General features: G+C 38.3%; 3 protein-coding genes across 6 annotated transcripts; 2 read left to right on the plus strand and 1 right to left on the minus strand.

The window, feature by feature from the left end:
• The first annotated feature begins 402 nt into the window (after window positions 1-402).
• echs1 (enoyl-CoA hydratase, short chain 1) lies at window positions 403-4,599 on the plus strand. Its single transcript, XM_004077173.3, has 8 exons — window positions 403-557; window positions 1,730-1,927; window positions 1,997-2,124; window positions 2,458-2,557; window positions 2,631-2,735; window positions 3,872-3,991; window positions 4,069-4,136; window positions 4,207-4,599. Exons 1-8 carry the CDS (start codon window positions 467-469, stop codon window positions 4,270-4,272), a joined length of 876 nt encoding a protein of 291 aa, XP_004077221.1. The 5' UTR covers window positions 403-466; the 3' UTR covers window positions 4,273-4,599.
• Window positions 4,600-7,448: 2,849 nt separating this feature from the next.
• On the plus strand, window positions 7,449-8,966 carry fuom (fucose mutarotase). Of its 2 annotated transcripts, XM_004077174.4 has the most exons (6): window positions 7,455-7,596; window positions 7,805-7,873; window positions 7,952-8,022; window positions 8,103-8,201; window positions 8,278-8,351; window positions 8,797-8,966. In XM_004077174.4, the coding sequence occupies exons 1-6, from the start codon at window positions 7,512-7,514 to the stop codon at window positions 8,861-8,863; spliced, it is 465 nt and encodes a 154-aa protein (XP_004077222.1). In that variant the 5' UTR covers window positions 7,455-7,511; the 3' UTR covers window positions 8,864-8,966. The 2 variants fall into 2 exon arrangements, with proteins under 2 accessions (XP_011482803.1, XP_004077222.1); XM_011484501.3 differs by lacking the exon at window positions 8,278-8,351 and having other exon boundaries at window positions 7,449-7,596.
• A 679-nt stretch (window positions 8,967-9,645) lies between these two features.
• LOC101170700 lies at window positions 9,646-11,521 on the minus strand. Of its 3 annotated transcripts, none has more exons than XM_011484505.3 (5): window positions 11,255-11,509; window positions 11,113-11,167; window positions 10,948-10,985; window positions 10,366-10,861; window positions 9,646-10,245 (listed from the first exon to the last, which is right to left on the minus strand). In XM_011484505.3, exons 1-5 carry the CDS (start codon window positions 11,473-11,475, stop codon window positions 9,766-9,768), a joined length of 1,290 nt encoding a protein of 429 aa, XP_011482807.2. In that variant the 5' UTR covers window positions 11,476-11,509; the 3' UTR covers window positions 9,646-9,765. The 3 variants fall into 3 exon arrangements, with proteins under 3 accessions (XP_011482807.2, XP_011482804.2, XP_023819274.1); XM_023963506.1 differs by having other exon boundaries at window positions 9,648-10,125; window positions 10,246-10,861; window positions 11,255-11,521; XM_011484502.3 differs by having other exon boundaries at window positions 9,646-10,861; window positions 11,255-11,505.
• Between the last annotated feature and the right edge of the window lie 3,313 nt (window positions 11,522-14,834).

Below are 14,834 nucleotides of genomic sequence, written 5' to 3' on the forward strand. Positions count from 1 at the left end.
GTGGATTTTTGTTGATTTTTATTTTGTTTTTTTTAATTTGTTTTAACTGCATGTGGTTTTTGTTTGTTTGTTTGTTTGTTTGTTTGTTTGTGTAGTTAGTGAAAGAACTACACAAGTAAAGTCTGACTAATTAATGAGTCAACACATTACTTTTTAGTAGTCATAGTCAACATTCTAAGCATGTCAAGCATTTAAAAAATTTAGTTGGGGACTTAAAATAATAAACTTAAAATAAGCAAGTAAACTATAAAATAGCTGAGTTCCTTACTTTGGGAAATAAACTGGTATTTTTCTCTACTTTCTAAATTATAGGAAGCGATATAAAAACGTTTCTGCCTTCCTTACCCCAGATGGCCGCCAGGTGGCAGCATCACTTTTACCTCAACTAAAAAATCCGGTGAAGAAGACACAGAAGGACAGAGGTGTGGAGATCCAGAAGCAAAGCTCAGAGTCAGAGTCTGATGTCATGGCTTTCATTTGCAGAAATGCTGCTTTGCTCCTGAAGCCTTGCAGAGCAGCGCCCGCCCTCCTGTCTGCCGGCCGCCTCTACAGCTCAGGTGTGTGCTCCGAAAACTAGGCAGAGCTCCGTTTGTTTTTGGAGCAGCGGCTGCTGGTTCCACCACAATCAATGTCAAGAAACCTACGTCACTGCAACGTGTAGCACAAAATCGCAGCAGTAACTGAGTCTGCAGCAGCATTTGATTTAGTCATGAAACCACACATGTATTGATTAAAAATTAAAAGGCCAGTTCAACCGTAAATTTTTTCCTGCAATTTGAGGGCATTAATAAAATGCTCTTATTTTGAAATGCAAATGTAAACAAAAGAAGAAAAAAACTAATCCAGACTTGTGAATGTTTTTATTTCAATGTCATTTCACACACTACATCAGTCACAGGCAAGCGTTTACAAACACACTGTAAAGTTTATAAATAGCAGCAGTTGCACAAAGTGCTGATAGGTTACTGATTGATTTGAATGGAGAGCCACACTTATGGTTTTATCAATTACACTGCAAGAAGTCGCCTAAAACAGAAAAAGAGCTTTAAGAAAAAAAATCACTAGAAAGCAGTAGAATGATCTGTCCATGCAGTACGTAATTTTTTACGGACTGCATAAAATACGTTGCTGCATAACATATTTTTTGAGTTTTTAGGTACCTAATTGTATTTCGTTTTGATCACAGTGTAAAAAAAAACTAGTACAAGTTAAAATGACCCATTCTACAACAAAATATGCTCAAGGTGATAGTATGGTCTTAGTAAAAGTTGGCTAATTTCAATAAAACCTGAAACTGGCACTTATTTCTTAGAAAACGTCTGAAAACTCCTTGAAAGTCTAAAAATGAGGTTTTAATTCTCATCAATGAGCAAATAGTTTGCAGTGTATGGGGTACAAAAAAGGCAGGGTTTCAGTTTATAATGTAAACATTGAAGGTCATACATTTTCATTATGCTTTTTTACACAAAACATTTGTTAATGCAATTTCACTCAAATCCAGTATCAGTCTGCACATTTTTTGAGTTTTTATTGCTTACAACCAACCATTGTGGTTAAAATGCAGCTTATAGATGAAGGTATGTTTAAACCATTTTAAATGAGATCAGAACTACTTTGACAGACTTTCATAACCCCAAACATTGCTTTCAAAACTGTTTCCTTGTAGGATCCTGATTAGAACTCCACTCGTGTCTCATTGGAGCACTCCTACTTTATCTGTCTTGCACAGGTGGTCAGTATGAGTACATCCTTGTGGAAAAGCGAGGTGAGAAGAACAACGTGGGATTTATTCAGCTGAACCGGCCCAAGGCTCTCAACGCTCTGTGTGACGGGCTGATGAAGGAGGTCGGACGCGCGCTGGACGATTTTGAAGTGGACGCAGACGTCGGAGCCATCGTCATCACCGGCAGTGACAGAGCCTTCGCTGGTATGAGAAGTAAAGACGGTTTGATGTGAGTCTGTGGGGAAAAGATGTCCAACCTGTTGTGTTTCTCAGCTGGAGCAGACATTAAAGAGATGCAGAATCGGACTTTCCAAGAATGCTACGGCGGGAACTTCCTGGCGCACTGGAACAGAGTGTCCACAGTGAGGAAGCCTGTGATTGCAGCCGTCAATGGATTTGCTGTAGGTGTCACACCATCATAGGATTGCTGCTGTTGTTCACTATAGTGTCTCCTTTGCAATTTGCTTTTACACATTTGAACAAGTAAATAGTTTCACCCTTTGCATTCTGCTGTTAAATAGTGCTAAGATTGACTTTAAATCCCCAAAGTTGGAAAAGGAGCTAAAAGAAACCTTTTTATTTGCCGAAACAAGTTCATTTGCTGAATTGGGTGATTGCATATCTAATGAAGTATTTTCTAGAATCCTACCATGTGTTATTCATAAAGTTAAGCTATAAAATTGGGCAGGTAAAATTTGAGTTGTGTGGAAAATCCTGTTGGCTTGGTGTCTCAGCTGGGTGGAGGCTGTGAGCTGGCCATGATGTGCGACATCATCTACGCTGGAGAAAAGGCGCAGTTTGGTCAGCCAGAAATCCTACTCGGTACCATTCCAGGTAACAAGCACGTTTTCTAATGTGCAGATTTCACTGCTTTTGGAACAACTCCTCATGATTCTGTTGCCTGCAGGGGCTGGCGGCACCCAGAGACTGACCCGTGCAGTGGGCAAGTCCCTGGCAATGGAGATGGTGCTGACAGGAGACAGGATCAATGCCCAAGAAGCCAAACAGTCAGGTAACAATGTCAGAATGTGTGATGCTTTTACCTGTGATTTGTTGTTGCTTACATTTTTGCATCTTTTAAACTCCCACATCCATCACCTTTTGTAAAATCGTTTTTAGTGGGATTCTATTTATGAGTATGCCGCTTTTTTCTGGTGGCCCTGAAGTGCAAAATCACATCGCCAAATCACAAAGTGATGGAAAACGATTTTAAAGATCACTACGACATTGAAAAAAACAAGTATTATTAAAAACAGCATTACATTTTGGAAAAACATAACAAAACTCTAGAAACCAAAACATATAAAACAAAAGGAAGAATAATTTCGGAAGTAATTTCCAGAAATGTGCAGATCGTCCTGAAGGGAATCCCGTCGGTTTTAACACCTGATCTGCTGGATGTTCTCTCTTCGGTTGATCACATTTGTCTGTCATTTCAACCAAAAGTTATTTGACATGAAGCAATACTGCATTTCATCATCCAATCAGGGATGTCCCATAATAACTACCTGTTCTGATATCTCACTCTGTTTTGTTATTCTAACATTTAATTTTGTTTTCTAGAAAATTAATTTTGTTTCCCGAAATGTTTTGTTGTCTAAAATTTAAAGCCGTTTTTTTTTTAATATTTGTTTTGCTTTTTTAATTATTGTTTTGATGCGATCTTCACTTCACTGTAGTTTTAGCCAAAATTCAAAAACCTGTGTCATTTTTTTTGGACATATTTTCTGCAGAGCAGCAGAAGTTAATTAGAAATTCACCTCTGAGTTGTGGGCTGGAATGTTGGCATGGAGCAGTCCCGCCCCCCTTCCCCTCCCTATTGCTGAGAGCTCTCTTCTTAAGCGGAACAGGGAGCTTGTGGTTCGCCCAGCGTATTTTCTGCGTCACAAATAAGCTCTTTTTCAAAAGATCCTGATTCACAAAATTACGTACTCAGAAATGCAAATTTCAGCTTAATTTTCTGTACAAATGTCCAGAATTGCCAGAAAAATGCCTCAGAGACACATTTAAAATGATGAAAAACATGATTTTCATTGGAATGGGCCTTTAAGATTTAAAATAATCTGATTGTGTCCTACATGTTTGTTCTAAAGAAACCCAAGTCTTCAGTTTGTTTCTTTTTGGCTTTGAGTGGTTTATGTTTTTCAGGTTTGGTGAGTAAAGTTTATCCTGTGGATCAGTTGGTGTCTGAAGCCGTTAAATGCGGGGAAAAGATTGCTTCCAATTCGAAACTTGTTTCTGCAATGGCTAAGGAAGCCGTCAATGCAGGTGTGTGAAAGTGCCGAGTAAAAATGGGAAGTGATGTGCTTCGGCTTTACCTGACTGAATCTTCTGCACGACCGCAGCGTTTGAGCTGACTTTGGCAGAGGGGAATAGACTGGAAAAGCGGTTGTTCCACGCTACCTTTGCTACAGTGAGTATGAAAGTCCAGTAAGGATGATATAAAGATGTCTTGTGTCTTATCATGTGTATTTTCCTCATAGGATGATCGCAAAGAAGGCATGACCGCCTTTGTGGAGAAGAGAAAAGCCAGTTTTCAAGACAATTAGATCAGGAGTTTGTTGACAAACACCGAACTCCTGATGTCCGTTTGATTTGTGGAATGATATGAAGCTCTGGATGATAGTTGATAGTGGAGATTTGACACAAAATGAGTGCATAGGTGTTGTGTTCTTCTATACAAAAGCTCGCCCTGCTGGGGTTCAGTATCACAGCAAATGCAGTCTGAGTGAAGAACATCTGTCAAGGACCATGATTTGATAACTATATTTTAACCTGTGTTTTACAGGAAGGATCTGGCTTGATATGTTTTTCAATGTTGTTTGTATTTCTGTTTTCTGCAATCATTTTACCAATAAAGCTCAAGTAATTCTCAACCTCCTGGCTAAAGTGTTTTCAAGGTTTGAAGCAATACAGTTGAATAACCTGCTGAGTAGCAGCAATGCACATCTGTCCTCTGTAAAGGACTTTTCTTATTCTGAATATCTTTTAACCGCTGCAGACTACTCAATTAACTCCTTTTAGTATCAACATTTGGTGCCTTTCAATTACAAGGATGGGGCTCTGGGAATTGTATTTTGTGTTGGATTAAAACATTTTTAACAGGATAGATTTTTTTCTGGTAGTCAGGAGGATATATTTGTTATACAGAAAATGTTGAAAAAGACAAAACTGTACTATTCTGTTCTTGTCGCTAGATGGCGCTCTTGTGGAGTTTCACAAAAGCAAATGACCAAAACGTGGACAGCAAATTCAGCAGCCCTGGTGTGTAACTGAGCGCTCTTTTACAGGAATTATGAGTCACGAGTGATTAAACTAGAAATAAATCGATCAATCAAGTATATTGACTTTGATATTCGGGTGCAGAAAGATGCATTTCATAAACTATAATAAACTAAAGTTAAAAAATCTACAAATGAAAATTGTATAAAAATCTACTTAATTTCTTTTAACTATATAGCAAATTACTTTTATTTTTGTCACTGTTTTGTCCACAACAGGCTCTCTCAATTCAGCAACTGAAAAATGATAGCCTTGCTGTTTACTTTAAAGGCCTTTAAAGTTAATGCAGTTGCTGTTAGAAAAGGTGATTTATAAGCTGATTTCATTTATTTTTGGTCTTCTTTAAAAAATAAAGGAAAAAAAATTACTGATTTCCCAATTAAAACTTGCCCCTTGGCTTTTGTTTCTATACATTTGCCCTTTCATAAAAACATAGTTTGCACTTCAAAGAGAGAAGCAGAACAAATGTGGTTAATGTGAGTTTTCTTTAGCCTCTCCAATCATCAGGAGGCACCTTTTCTCTCTCTGATCTTCACACGGCCACGGCCTAATTGATTTTTTTTTCTTCCAGTATTCTCTCGGAGACTTCTATCTGGGCAACCCCCCCCCCCCCCCCCCCCTTTAAACAAACTTTTTAAAAGGAGAAGAAGAAAAAAAGTCATTTTCTCCCTCTGTGGGGAAGGCCAGAGAACAGCCGAAAAAGAACTCTTCTTTGAGGATGCCGAAAGGTCAAAATAATAAATGTTGGCTCTCGGTGCACACAAAGGGGGCAAAACGTTGCAATTTGGCAGTGCAGACCCTCATAGTGTGATGAACTCATTTAAAGAAGTGGGAATAAAGTGGGAGCAGCATGAGTCCGGAGAACCTCAAGGGGGGTTTCAGATCTGGCAGACAGGCCTGTGAGGGGTGTTTTTACTCCTGCTCAGCAGTCTCCACTTTCTTTTCACATAACTATTCTAAAACTCAAAAAACAGCAGTCATTTTGTTTACCATATCTGCACTGTTGCGTCAGTTGGAGGCCAGTGTTTTGGCTCTGCGTGGGTTAGAACAGGGTAGGTCAAAAATCTAATTATAACCAAGTTTTGTTTTTCACAATGAAAATTGCCCATTTAGCATTATGGAGAGCTATCCTACAAAAATTTAACTGACATGCAGCAGAATACATGTAGCCTAAGCAGCAAAACCAAAGGAATGCAATAAAGCCAGTAGCTTTTTTTAGCTTGATTTACCATAAAACATCTTAAAATGAATGCACAGATCCACAAAATTGCTAATTTGACCTTAATTGCAATCGTTATTCACATTGTGCATATCCTTTGCACTTTTCTCCCATTTGGCCAGAGTTTTTGTGGCTCAAATAAAACATGCCTGGCGGAGTAGACTTCATCTGAAAAATATTTTCATTATCTCTCCTCCTTGGCAATGGGCACTGCTGGAGTTATGCATTCTTTGGAGTCTGCTTTGAATAATGTCTGCACAAGGGTGTCGGAAACAACACAACTTGAAGATTACCAACCCTAAATTAGGAAGCTGCCCTTTCCTGTCAGTACAGACAAACTGCCAAGAATCATTGTAACCCATGTTTTTGATTTGCTAAAGAACAACACAGGATTAGGCCAACAGGGAAAACGGTTTAAAAGGTGTTTGTATTATTTGGGCTTTTTTTTTTCTTACAAAAACTTAGATTCTATTCTAATAATTTTCTACTTAATTTTCACATTTTTGATTTTATGCTGGACTGGTATAATAGCCCTGGGTGTACCCCATCTTCGCCAGAAAGTGGCTGGGATAGGCTCCAGCAACCCTGTGGGGCTGAACGGGATTAAGTGGGTTTGGATGCTACGTTGAATAGCAATGTGATGGTATATAATTGTCTGTGTTCCAGAAAACTGTGCATCATCTTAGGGAATAGACTACTGGGCATTCTTGAAAATTAAAGTTTATGTTCTGAGATTTAAGTAAGCAGGTGTTAAATGTATACCAGTTATTTATTCATTCATTCATTTATTTGTCTTATCTTGGTCAACGCCAAGTCCCTATATTCTGTCCCACCGTTAGTGGTCAATCTGGAAGTAATAACTGCAGCAGTTCCTTATTTGGCCACTAGAGAATGGCTCCCAAAAGCAGCAATTTTCCCATTTATTTACTCTGAAGTGAGCACCATAAAGGACTCCATTTTGTATGCATAAGTCCATTTAGTTATTTTCTAATAAAGGTTCATATTAAATACTTTTATCTTTGAAAGGATCAATCAAATATAGCTGCTCTTCCTTTTTGCATTTATCGTCATTATTGCATTCCCCTTATCTTTGACATTTTTAATGTTTGGCTGGAAAATTAAAAGTAACCTTTTTTGTATAGAAAACTCGTGTTGATGATAAACGGAATCGTTTTTAAGCTTTTAAATCACTTATTTAGGAGTGGCTGAATCAAAGGCGGAAGTGCAGACAGGAAGTTCCCATGCTTCACTTCACTCTTCACTTCCTGCATTACCGCGATAGTCATAATGGTCGTCCTGAAGGGAATCCCGTCAGTTTTATCCCCTGATCTGCTGTATGTTCTCGCTAAAATGGGACACGGGGATGAACTGGGTATGAGCCGCAGATACACACATGCATAGAGCTGCTCTTAAAAACAGTTGACAGCCTTTAAACACCGCGAGGCAGCAAGACACAAAAGGAAACTGGAAACCAGAAGCACAAGCAGCAGCAACGCTGTTTCACATTTGATAATAGTTTTTACTTTATGTTCAATCAGTAAATTAATAAATGTTCATGACATTTTTTTCACTTACTTTAGTGCTTGCAGATGCCAATTTTCCTGCATCTTCTGTTTGTGCTTGTGGTCCAAAAGAAATAAGAGCTGATGGTATGTGTGATATGAGCAAACTTTGAAATAATAAAAGTCTGCATGCCTTTGTTAAATTGATGCATGATCCTTCTGCAGGTTTGAAAATCCCACAACTTTTGGAGGCTATTTTAAAGTTGTTGCCACTTGATACGTATGTCCCCTGTCCGGTAAATGACAACCTGCCAAAACCACTGACTTTAAGTTCAAGTTTTACAATGTTTTAAGAAAATGTTGGCATGTTTTTCAGGCTGCCGTCATGGATCTGGTGGACACTGACAAACAAAAAGGTTTATCTGTACCTGTGTGGGAGATCTACTCCAATCTCCTGAGCCAGGCAGGCTCTAAGGTAATTCAGAACTGCCTGCACACTGAATCTCTTGATGTGAATAAATTATTCTAATTAAAAAATTTTAAACATACAGAGTCCTCTAGAGAAGGTGGAAAGATTTGCCTTTTATGAGCGTGCCAAAAAGTCATATGCCGTTGTGGCTACGGGGTATGTTTTTATTCCCCCCTTTCTTTTCTTTCTTTTTAAAAATGTCTGGCTTGTTTGTCAATAAAAGCTAGAACAAAACATGTAATTTGGAAAAAAAGTTAACAGGGAAAATGCGACAAAAAAAGTCAAATATTCTGTCAAACTGCTTTTCTTTTTCATGTAAATCAATCAATTTTATTTGAAAGATGGCCAAGTATAGTTTTAACTTTAACTAATTCCAAAATAAAATGTATTTATATGTTGTCTCAAATCAAAATCAGCCTAATAACAGTAGAAATACTCAAAAACACAGTGTACAAGTGAAACAATAAGCAGGAACTATGGCTGCAAGATAAAGTAAAATTAAAAAATCGTATTTTAACAGGAAAAGATAACAAAATATAAATAGAAGTAATTTCATTAGTGTTTGTATTTTAACTGATTTTTTCCCTTTTTTTTATCATAGGGAAACGGCTCTCTATGGGAACCTGATCCTGAAAAAAGGAGTCATTCCTGCTGAGTCTCTAGAGTGACAAACAACTTTGTTATTTTAGAGAAAATATTTTTGTTGATTTAAAAAAGTTTAGTTTAGTTTCTGATTTCTGTTGCCCGCAATAAATTCAGAAATTACAGTCACTGCTATTTATTTTTATATTTTTTGTCACATATTACTGATTTGTTGTTACCAGTTGTGGTCACTTGTTTGAAATTTTTTTTATCTTGAAATAATGAAAAACCAAATATAATATTTTTATTTTTTAGTGTTAATTGAAGAAACAATCATGTGGATTTTGATCATATTATTATTATTATTTATATATTTAAGGTTGGGGTTAAACATCCATCCGCTTTATTTCAGTTTGGGGTCACTGTGTTTCGGGTGAAGGCGGAGACAAGTCCCCGGTCCATCACAGAGTCACACACACACTCACACAGTCACACATAAGGGACTATTTGGAATTAACATATGAAGCATGTTTTTGGACTGTGGAAGGAAGCCGGAGAAAACCCCACATGCATAAGGGGGAACACGCAGAAAGGAGTCAGCCAAGATTCAAACCAGGCCCATCATGCTGTGAGGCGAGAGTGATGACCATTACACCACCATACATCCTGGGATAAACATCTATATAAAAATAATCCATTTGAGAGTTACAACTGTGATTAGCCAAAACTACCATATTTAAATTAATGTTCCTTATTTTAAGACTGCATTTTGTTGTAGCTGTTTTTTCAATGTTATTCAAGCCAAATATGTTCTGTATTTTTGTAAATCTGCAGACAATTACGTCAGTAAATGAAACATAATACCTTTGATTGTTATTAAATAAACTTTATTAACAAGAAATCAAATGAGCAGAACAGTTACCCATGTGTTTAGGGTAACTGTGTTATTTCCATGAATAAATTTGGATCTTCCTGAGTCTTTGCAAAATTAGCGGTGGTAGATGGCGTCCATGTCCTCCTCTGGCTCAGAGTGTCTTCTATGGACAGATGCGGCAGCAGGTTTGGTGTCCTCTTGATGAAGGGCTGGGATGAAGGTTTTTCGGTGGTAGACAGCGTCCATGTCCTCCTCTGGCTCAGTGTGTCTTCTCTGTGATGGCATATGTACAGGTGCAGCTGCAGGTTTGGTGTTCTTTTGATGAAGGGCTGGGATGAAGGTTTTTTTGTGGTAGACAGCATCCATGTCCTCCTCTGGCTCAGCGTGTCTTCTATGGACAGATGCGGCTGCAGGTTTGGTGTCCTCTTGATGAAGGGCTGGGAAGACGTTTTTTCTGTGGTAGACAGCGTCCATGTCCTCCTCTGGCTCAGCGTGTCTTCTCTGTGATGGCATATGTACAGGTGCAGCTGCAGGTTTGGTGTTCTTTTGATGAAGGGCTGGGATGAAGGTTTTTTTGTGGTAGACAGCATCCATGTCCTCCTCTGGCTCAGCGTGTCTTCTCTGTGATGGCATATGTACAGGTGCAGCTGCAGGTTTGGTGTTCTTTTGATGAAGGGCTGGGATGAAGGTTTTTTTGTGGTAGACAGCATCCATGTCCTCTTCTGGCTCAAGATGAACTGTTCTCTGATTTTGGTCCACATTTGTCTCTGGTCGATGAGATGCAGCATCCAGGTTGTTTTTAGCCACCAGTGGACCCAAGTGTCCGGCAGCCACCTCATTTTTCATTTTGTGGTAGATTTCATCCATGTCAGCTTCAGGTTTCTTCACAACAACGTCCCTAAAAACAGGGCGATCAATACCATCTTCATCCCCCACAGGTTTGAATTTGGCATCTCCCTGGAAAACCTTTATTGGAATGTTGGAGGGGGGATCCAATTTTTGGATTTGAACTATGTTGATCTCAGAAACTGAGGTGAGATGGAGCTCATCCAAGCCTTCTTTTGGCCTCACGGGCTGTTTGTCCAGTTCACCGTCTCTCACGCTTTTCCATATCCTCATTCTCGGGGCGACATCGTAATGAATCTTATCCATGTCTTCAGGAGGCTCCACCTCCACCCTCTGGGACGGTTCACCTTTATCATGTTTGAACCTAAAACAAGATTCATGCATTACCAGAATTTGTTTTTTTTCCACTGTAAGTTATTTACTTCTCATTTTGGGAAAATACAAATTTACATTGAAGTTTCCTGGAAGGCCTTTTCGGTACGCTTATCCTGAAAAGGAGCATAAATATTACACACTTCCATTACAAATACCATTCAAGGATCATAAAAACAAAATATTTTACTTTACTGGGAAACTGTTCTCCTAAAGAACCAAGAGTGTTATTAAAGTACACACCCAGGGCTTTGCTGCAGCACCAAGCAGCAACGAAACACCCAATACCAGGGAAATCCTGTGTGAAAAGAGGCTAGATTAAAGTTAAGACTTCCACCAAAACAAATAAACACAGAATATTTATCATTTTCTTTTTTTAACTCACCTAAACATTTTGCCGGTCTCTTCTGAGTTCAGTGTTTTCAGTCTAAATTCCACCTGCTCTGACAACGAAGGAGTGCTTTTCAACCTTTGCACCTGTTGTGCTTTCTTGACCTTTGTATCCTTTAAAAAGAATCCATGTGTAATACATAACCCTTTATGACGTCTGTATAAAATATAAAGGAAAAATGATTTAATCTTATAGGCCAGCACCTTTATCAACATTTTCAAGATGTATATCTTGTCAGGTTGAAGGAAAAGTGTTAATGAATAAAAAAATGAAATAAATAAGCAATTGGTATCAAATTATTCACATTAGTTATGAAAGTTTTTTTTAAAGGGTGAAAATGTCATAATTGTTATGCAACAGTTACCAAATATGGAGATTTTCTAAAAGAAAACGTTGCAACTATCCCCTGTGTGCAATAAAGTTTGAGACTAACAAACATAAAAATTTAAAAACTATAGCATACAAAAATAATTAAATATACAGTTGGTTGGGCATTTATCTCAGCTTAAAGGGCAGAAAATCTCAATGAAAAGTCTCTCAAAAAGCAAACAACAACCTGAGAAAAAAATATGGAAAACTAGTCCTAAACTGACATCATATGGTTATTCTGTATACCTACCAAATTGCACGGCTGCACGGTGGCGCAGTGGTTAGCGCTCTTGCCTCACAGCAAGAAGGCCCCTGGTTCAAGTCCCGGCTGGGGGACATGAAAAATACATCAATTGGGGACATTTCTGTGTGGAGTTTGCATGTTCTCCCTGTGCATGTGTGGGTTTTCTCCGGCTTCCTCCCACTGTCCAAAAACATGCTTCATAGGTGAATTGGCAACTCTAAATTGTCCGTGAGTGTGAGAGTGCATGGGTGTGTGATTGTGGACGTTCTACCCTGCGACAGACTGGCGACCTGTCCAGGGCATCCCCTGCCTACGCCCAAGTAGCCGGGATAGGCTCCGGCAGCCCCGTGACCCCGAAAGGGACAAAGCGGTACAGAAAATGGACCTACCAAATTAAACTCTTAAAACTTTGTACAAAACTATTAAAGTAAAAGTATTTTTAGGTATTGTAGATATTAAAGTGTAGTCTTTAGTCGATTATATTTGTCTTTCCCTCATTTGTTTTGGATCTATATTCTAATTTAAAGTAGCGCTTTTATTAACGTACAATAGATTTCAAATTCAGTACACCTGTAAGTGCATTTTTTGACAAAATAATCCTAACACAAGTACATATAAAATGTCACAAATTTAAAATTGTTGAGCTTGATATAAAAAGCCTTGTTTTGCAAATTAGATTTCATTTAGTCTTCTTTTCCTTTCGGCTTTTCCCCTCAGGGGTATCCACAGCTAATCAGCTTAGTTCTGATTCACATATTTGGTTTGGCACAGATTTGACGTCGGATGGCCCTTTCTGACACAACCCTCTGTATTTTATGGATCCGGGCTTGGGACCGGCACAATGAGGCCCTGGTTTGGGCCCCTCGTGGATACATAAACATTTATTTAATTTAACTCCTGAAATTAAGACAACACAGTGGCAAAGGACACGCATGTAGATGCCCAACCCTGCCAAAAAAATTGACCCCTTGCAACATATCATTGGTTTCTGAAATCCATAAAAGTCCCAGATACAGCAGGTGACCACATCTAACAAGAAAATGTTTTTTTATTTTACAGGAAAAAGTGGTAACTTCACATTTTGACAGTTGGTGTCATCCACATCTTCACTTAAAAAATCAAGAAATTCACAATCAGAAAGTAGATTTGAGACATGACTTTAAATTTAAAATCATAATGACTCAACAAGTTCATTTAAGCTGAAGTCATACTGTAAAACAGCACAACGAAATAAGGTTGTCAGTTAAATCTACAACATAGTTATAAGTCAGCATTTTTCATGCCAGCTCAGAGACCATGAAAGATTAAACTCGGCCTCAGTAGCATGATTGGATTTCAGAGTTTCATTGCTGTAAGGATTCATAGCAGTTATTATAATTTCAGTAACAATTTCTCACAAACAGTGGGATTCAACAGGCTGTTCAACAAAGCAGAAGGAGAGACAGCAGAGCCTTTCTGCTCTGTTAGAGGATGGCTCCACCATGTCTGCTGCTTATCTCCCCTCTATCAGATCCATATGTATGAGTCCAATATGACTTGTTGACGAGCCCCTTTCAGGTCACTAAATGGTCTGCTTCTTAATAGAGGATAAAGAATACCAGACATCCTAAAGGTTCTCTGTGAAATAAAAATGAGTGAATGAACATTTTAGTTTTTGAGTTTTTTCCTCCTTTTTGTAAGGATATACATCTATAAAAATATAGAAATTAACAAAACTTACAGTTCTCACACTTTTCCAGCAACTGGAAAAGAATGCCGCTTCATTGGGTTGCTTTTATGGATTGTTTTGTTCCGTACTATTTAAATAAAGTTTAATTTGATGTAGTTTAATCTGGTTATGAATAGCACATGATAATTTGTCAGTTAATAACTAAAAGCAAAATTCTTCTTTCTCATCTGACCTACAATTTATTCTGTTTGAGAAAAAAAATCAAAAGAAAGAAGCTCATGCAAAATATCACTTTAATGACTTTGTGACGTGCTCCATAGGCACGATGCAGATGTTGTAAGGATAATGTACTGCAGGCTGTCGGGGCTTGATAATTAATCAGAAGTTTAGTCTTATTTGCAATGTGCAAACCATGGACAAGTCTATTTTCCATCACAATGCATCTCATGCTTGCGTCCCTAATTACCAAGTTGAGGTGAGAGAATAAGACTAAATTTCTTGTCTGTAAAAATTAAAATCAGCATCAAGTCTTGATTTATAAGCATTTGGGGCATTAAAACATTCTCCAAATCTTGCATGTTGCGGCGGGGAATGACAAAGTTGATTATCTGATGAAACACTTGACTATCTGCATGTGTTTGGATTTGAAGATAGATGCATGTGTTGGCATTTATTAAAAGCATATGTTTAGACATACCCCAGATTAACACAGTAGATTAACATGCTGCTAAGAAATACAAATATAACCTTCTTCCAATTAAGGATGCAGGATTTGATTATCTGACTTTGGCCTATATCAGAATTTGTTGCTTTCAGCACAGCACCTGCAGAATTACTGTTATCAAATGACCTCCACTGGTGCAGGAACAAATCGAGAAAACAGTTTTTTCTCCATTTGACAATGGAGAGGAGACATCAGACTCCACACCAAATTTTCACACAACACTTTTGACTTTGAAATGGAACAAAAGCAGAGAAGTCACCTCAGCAACTAAAACAATCATCAATGCCATCATTAAATCCCATGAAGGTTGTTCTGAAACGCAGGGCTGCATTTGCGGCTAACCATCCTTCTGTCTTTGCACACAGCCTTCCGTCACATCCCCCACACACTCACAGTGTTTAGGAAAGCTGGGGTTTTCTAAATAACTAAAATTAACTCAATGCTCTACAATTAACTTAATTGATGCCTCACCAACATCAATTAAACTCCCATCAGACATGTAACGATGGATTAGAGCATGAATTACAGGTTTGGGAGAAGGACCTCCATGGAGGAACAGGCGCAAACA

This window comes from Oryzias latipes, chromosome 15, assembly GCF_002234675.1.
Source record: "Oryzias latipes chromosome 15, ASM223467v1".
NCBI classification, from domain to species: domain Eukaryota; kingdom Metazoa; phylum Chordata; class Actinopteri; order Beloniformes; family Adrianichthyidae; genus Oryzias; species Oryzias latipes.

Bases quoted from the DNA above. Each gene is read 5' to 3' on its own strand.
- echs1 (XM_004077173.3), top strand. From the start codon at position 467: ATGGCTTTCATTTGCAGAAATGCTGCTTTGCTCCTGAAGCCTTGCAGA. The intron at 2,125-2,457 runs GTAGGTGTCACA...TTGGTGTCTCAG, and splicing joins CAGCCGTCAATGGATTTGCT to CTGGGTGGAGGCTGTGAGCT. The intron at 2,558-2,630 runs GTAACAAGCACG...TGTTGCCTGCAG, and splicing joins CCTACTCGGTACCATTCCAG to GGGCTGGCGGCACCCAGAGA.
- fuom (XM_004077174.4), top strand. From the start codon at position 7,512: ATGGTCGTCCTGAAGGGAATCCCGTCAGTTTTATCCCCTGATCTGCTG. The intron at 7,597-7,804 runs GTATGAGCCGCA...CACTTACTTTAG, and splicing joins GGGACACGGGGATGAACTGG to TGCTTGCAGATGCCAATTTT. The intron at 8,023-8,102 runs GTAAATGACAAC...CATGTTTTTCAG, and splicing joins ATACGTATGTCCCCTGTCCG to GCTGCCGTCATGGATCTGGT.
- LOC101170700 (XM_011484502.3), bottom strand. From the start codon at position 11,475: ATGTTGATAAAGGTGCTGGCCTATAAGATTAAATCATTTTTCCTTTAT. The intron at 10,986-11,112 runs GTGTGTACTTTA...GCTCCTTTTCAG, and splicing joins GTGCTGCAGCAAAGCCCTGG to GATAAGCGTACCGAAAAGGC. The intron at 10,862-10,947 runs GTAAATTTGTAT...ATCTTGTTTTAG, and splicing joins GCCTTCCAGGAAACTTCAAT to GTTCAAACATGATAAAGGTG.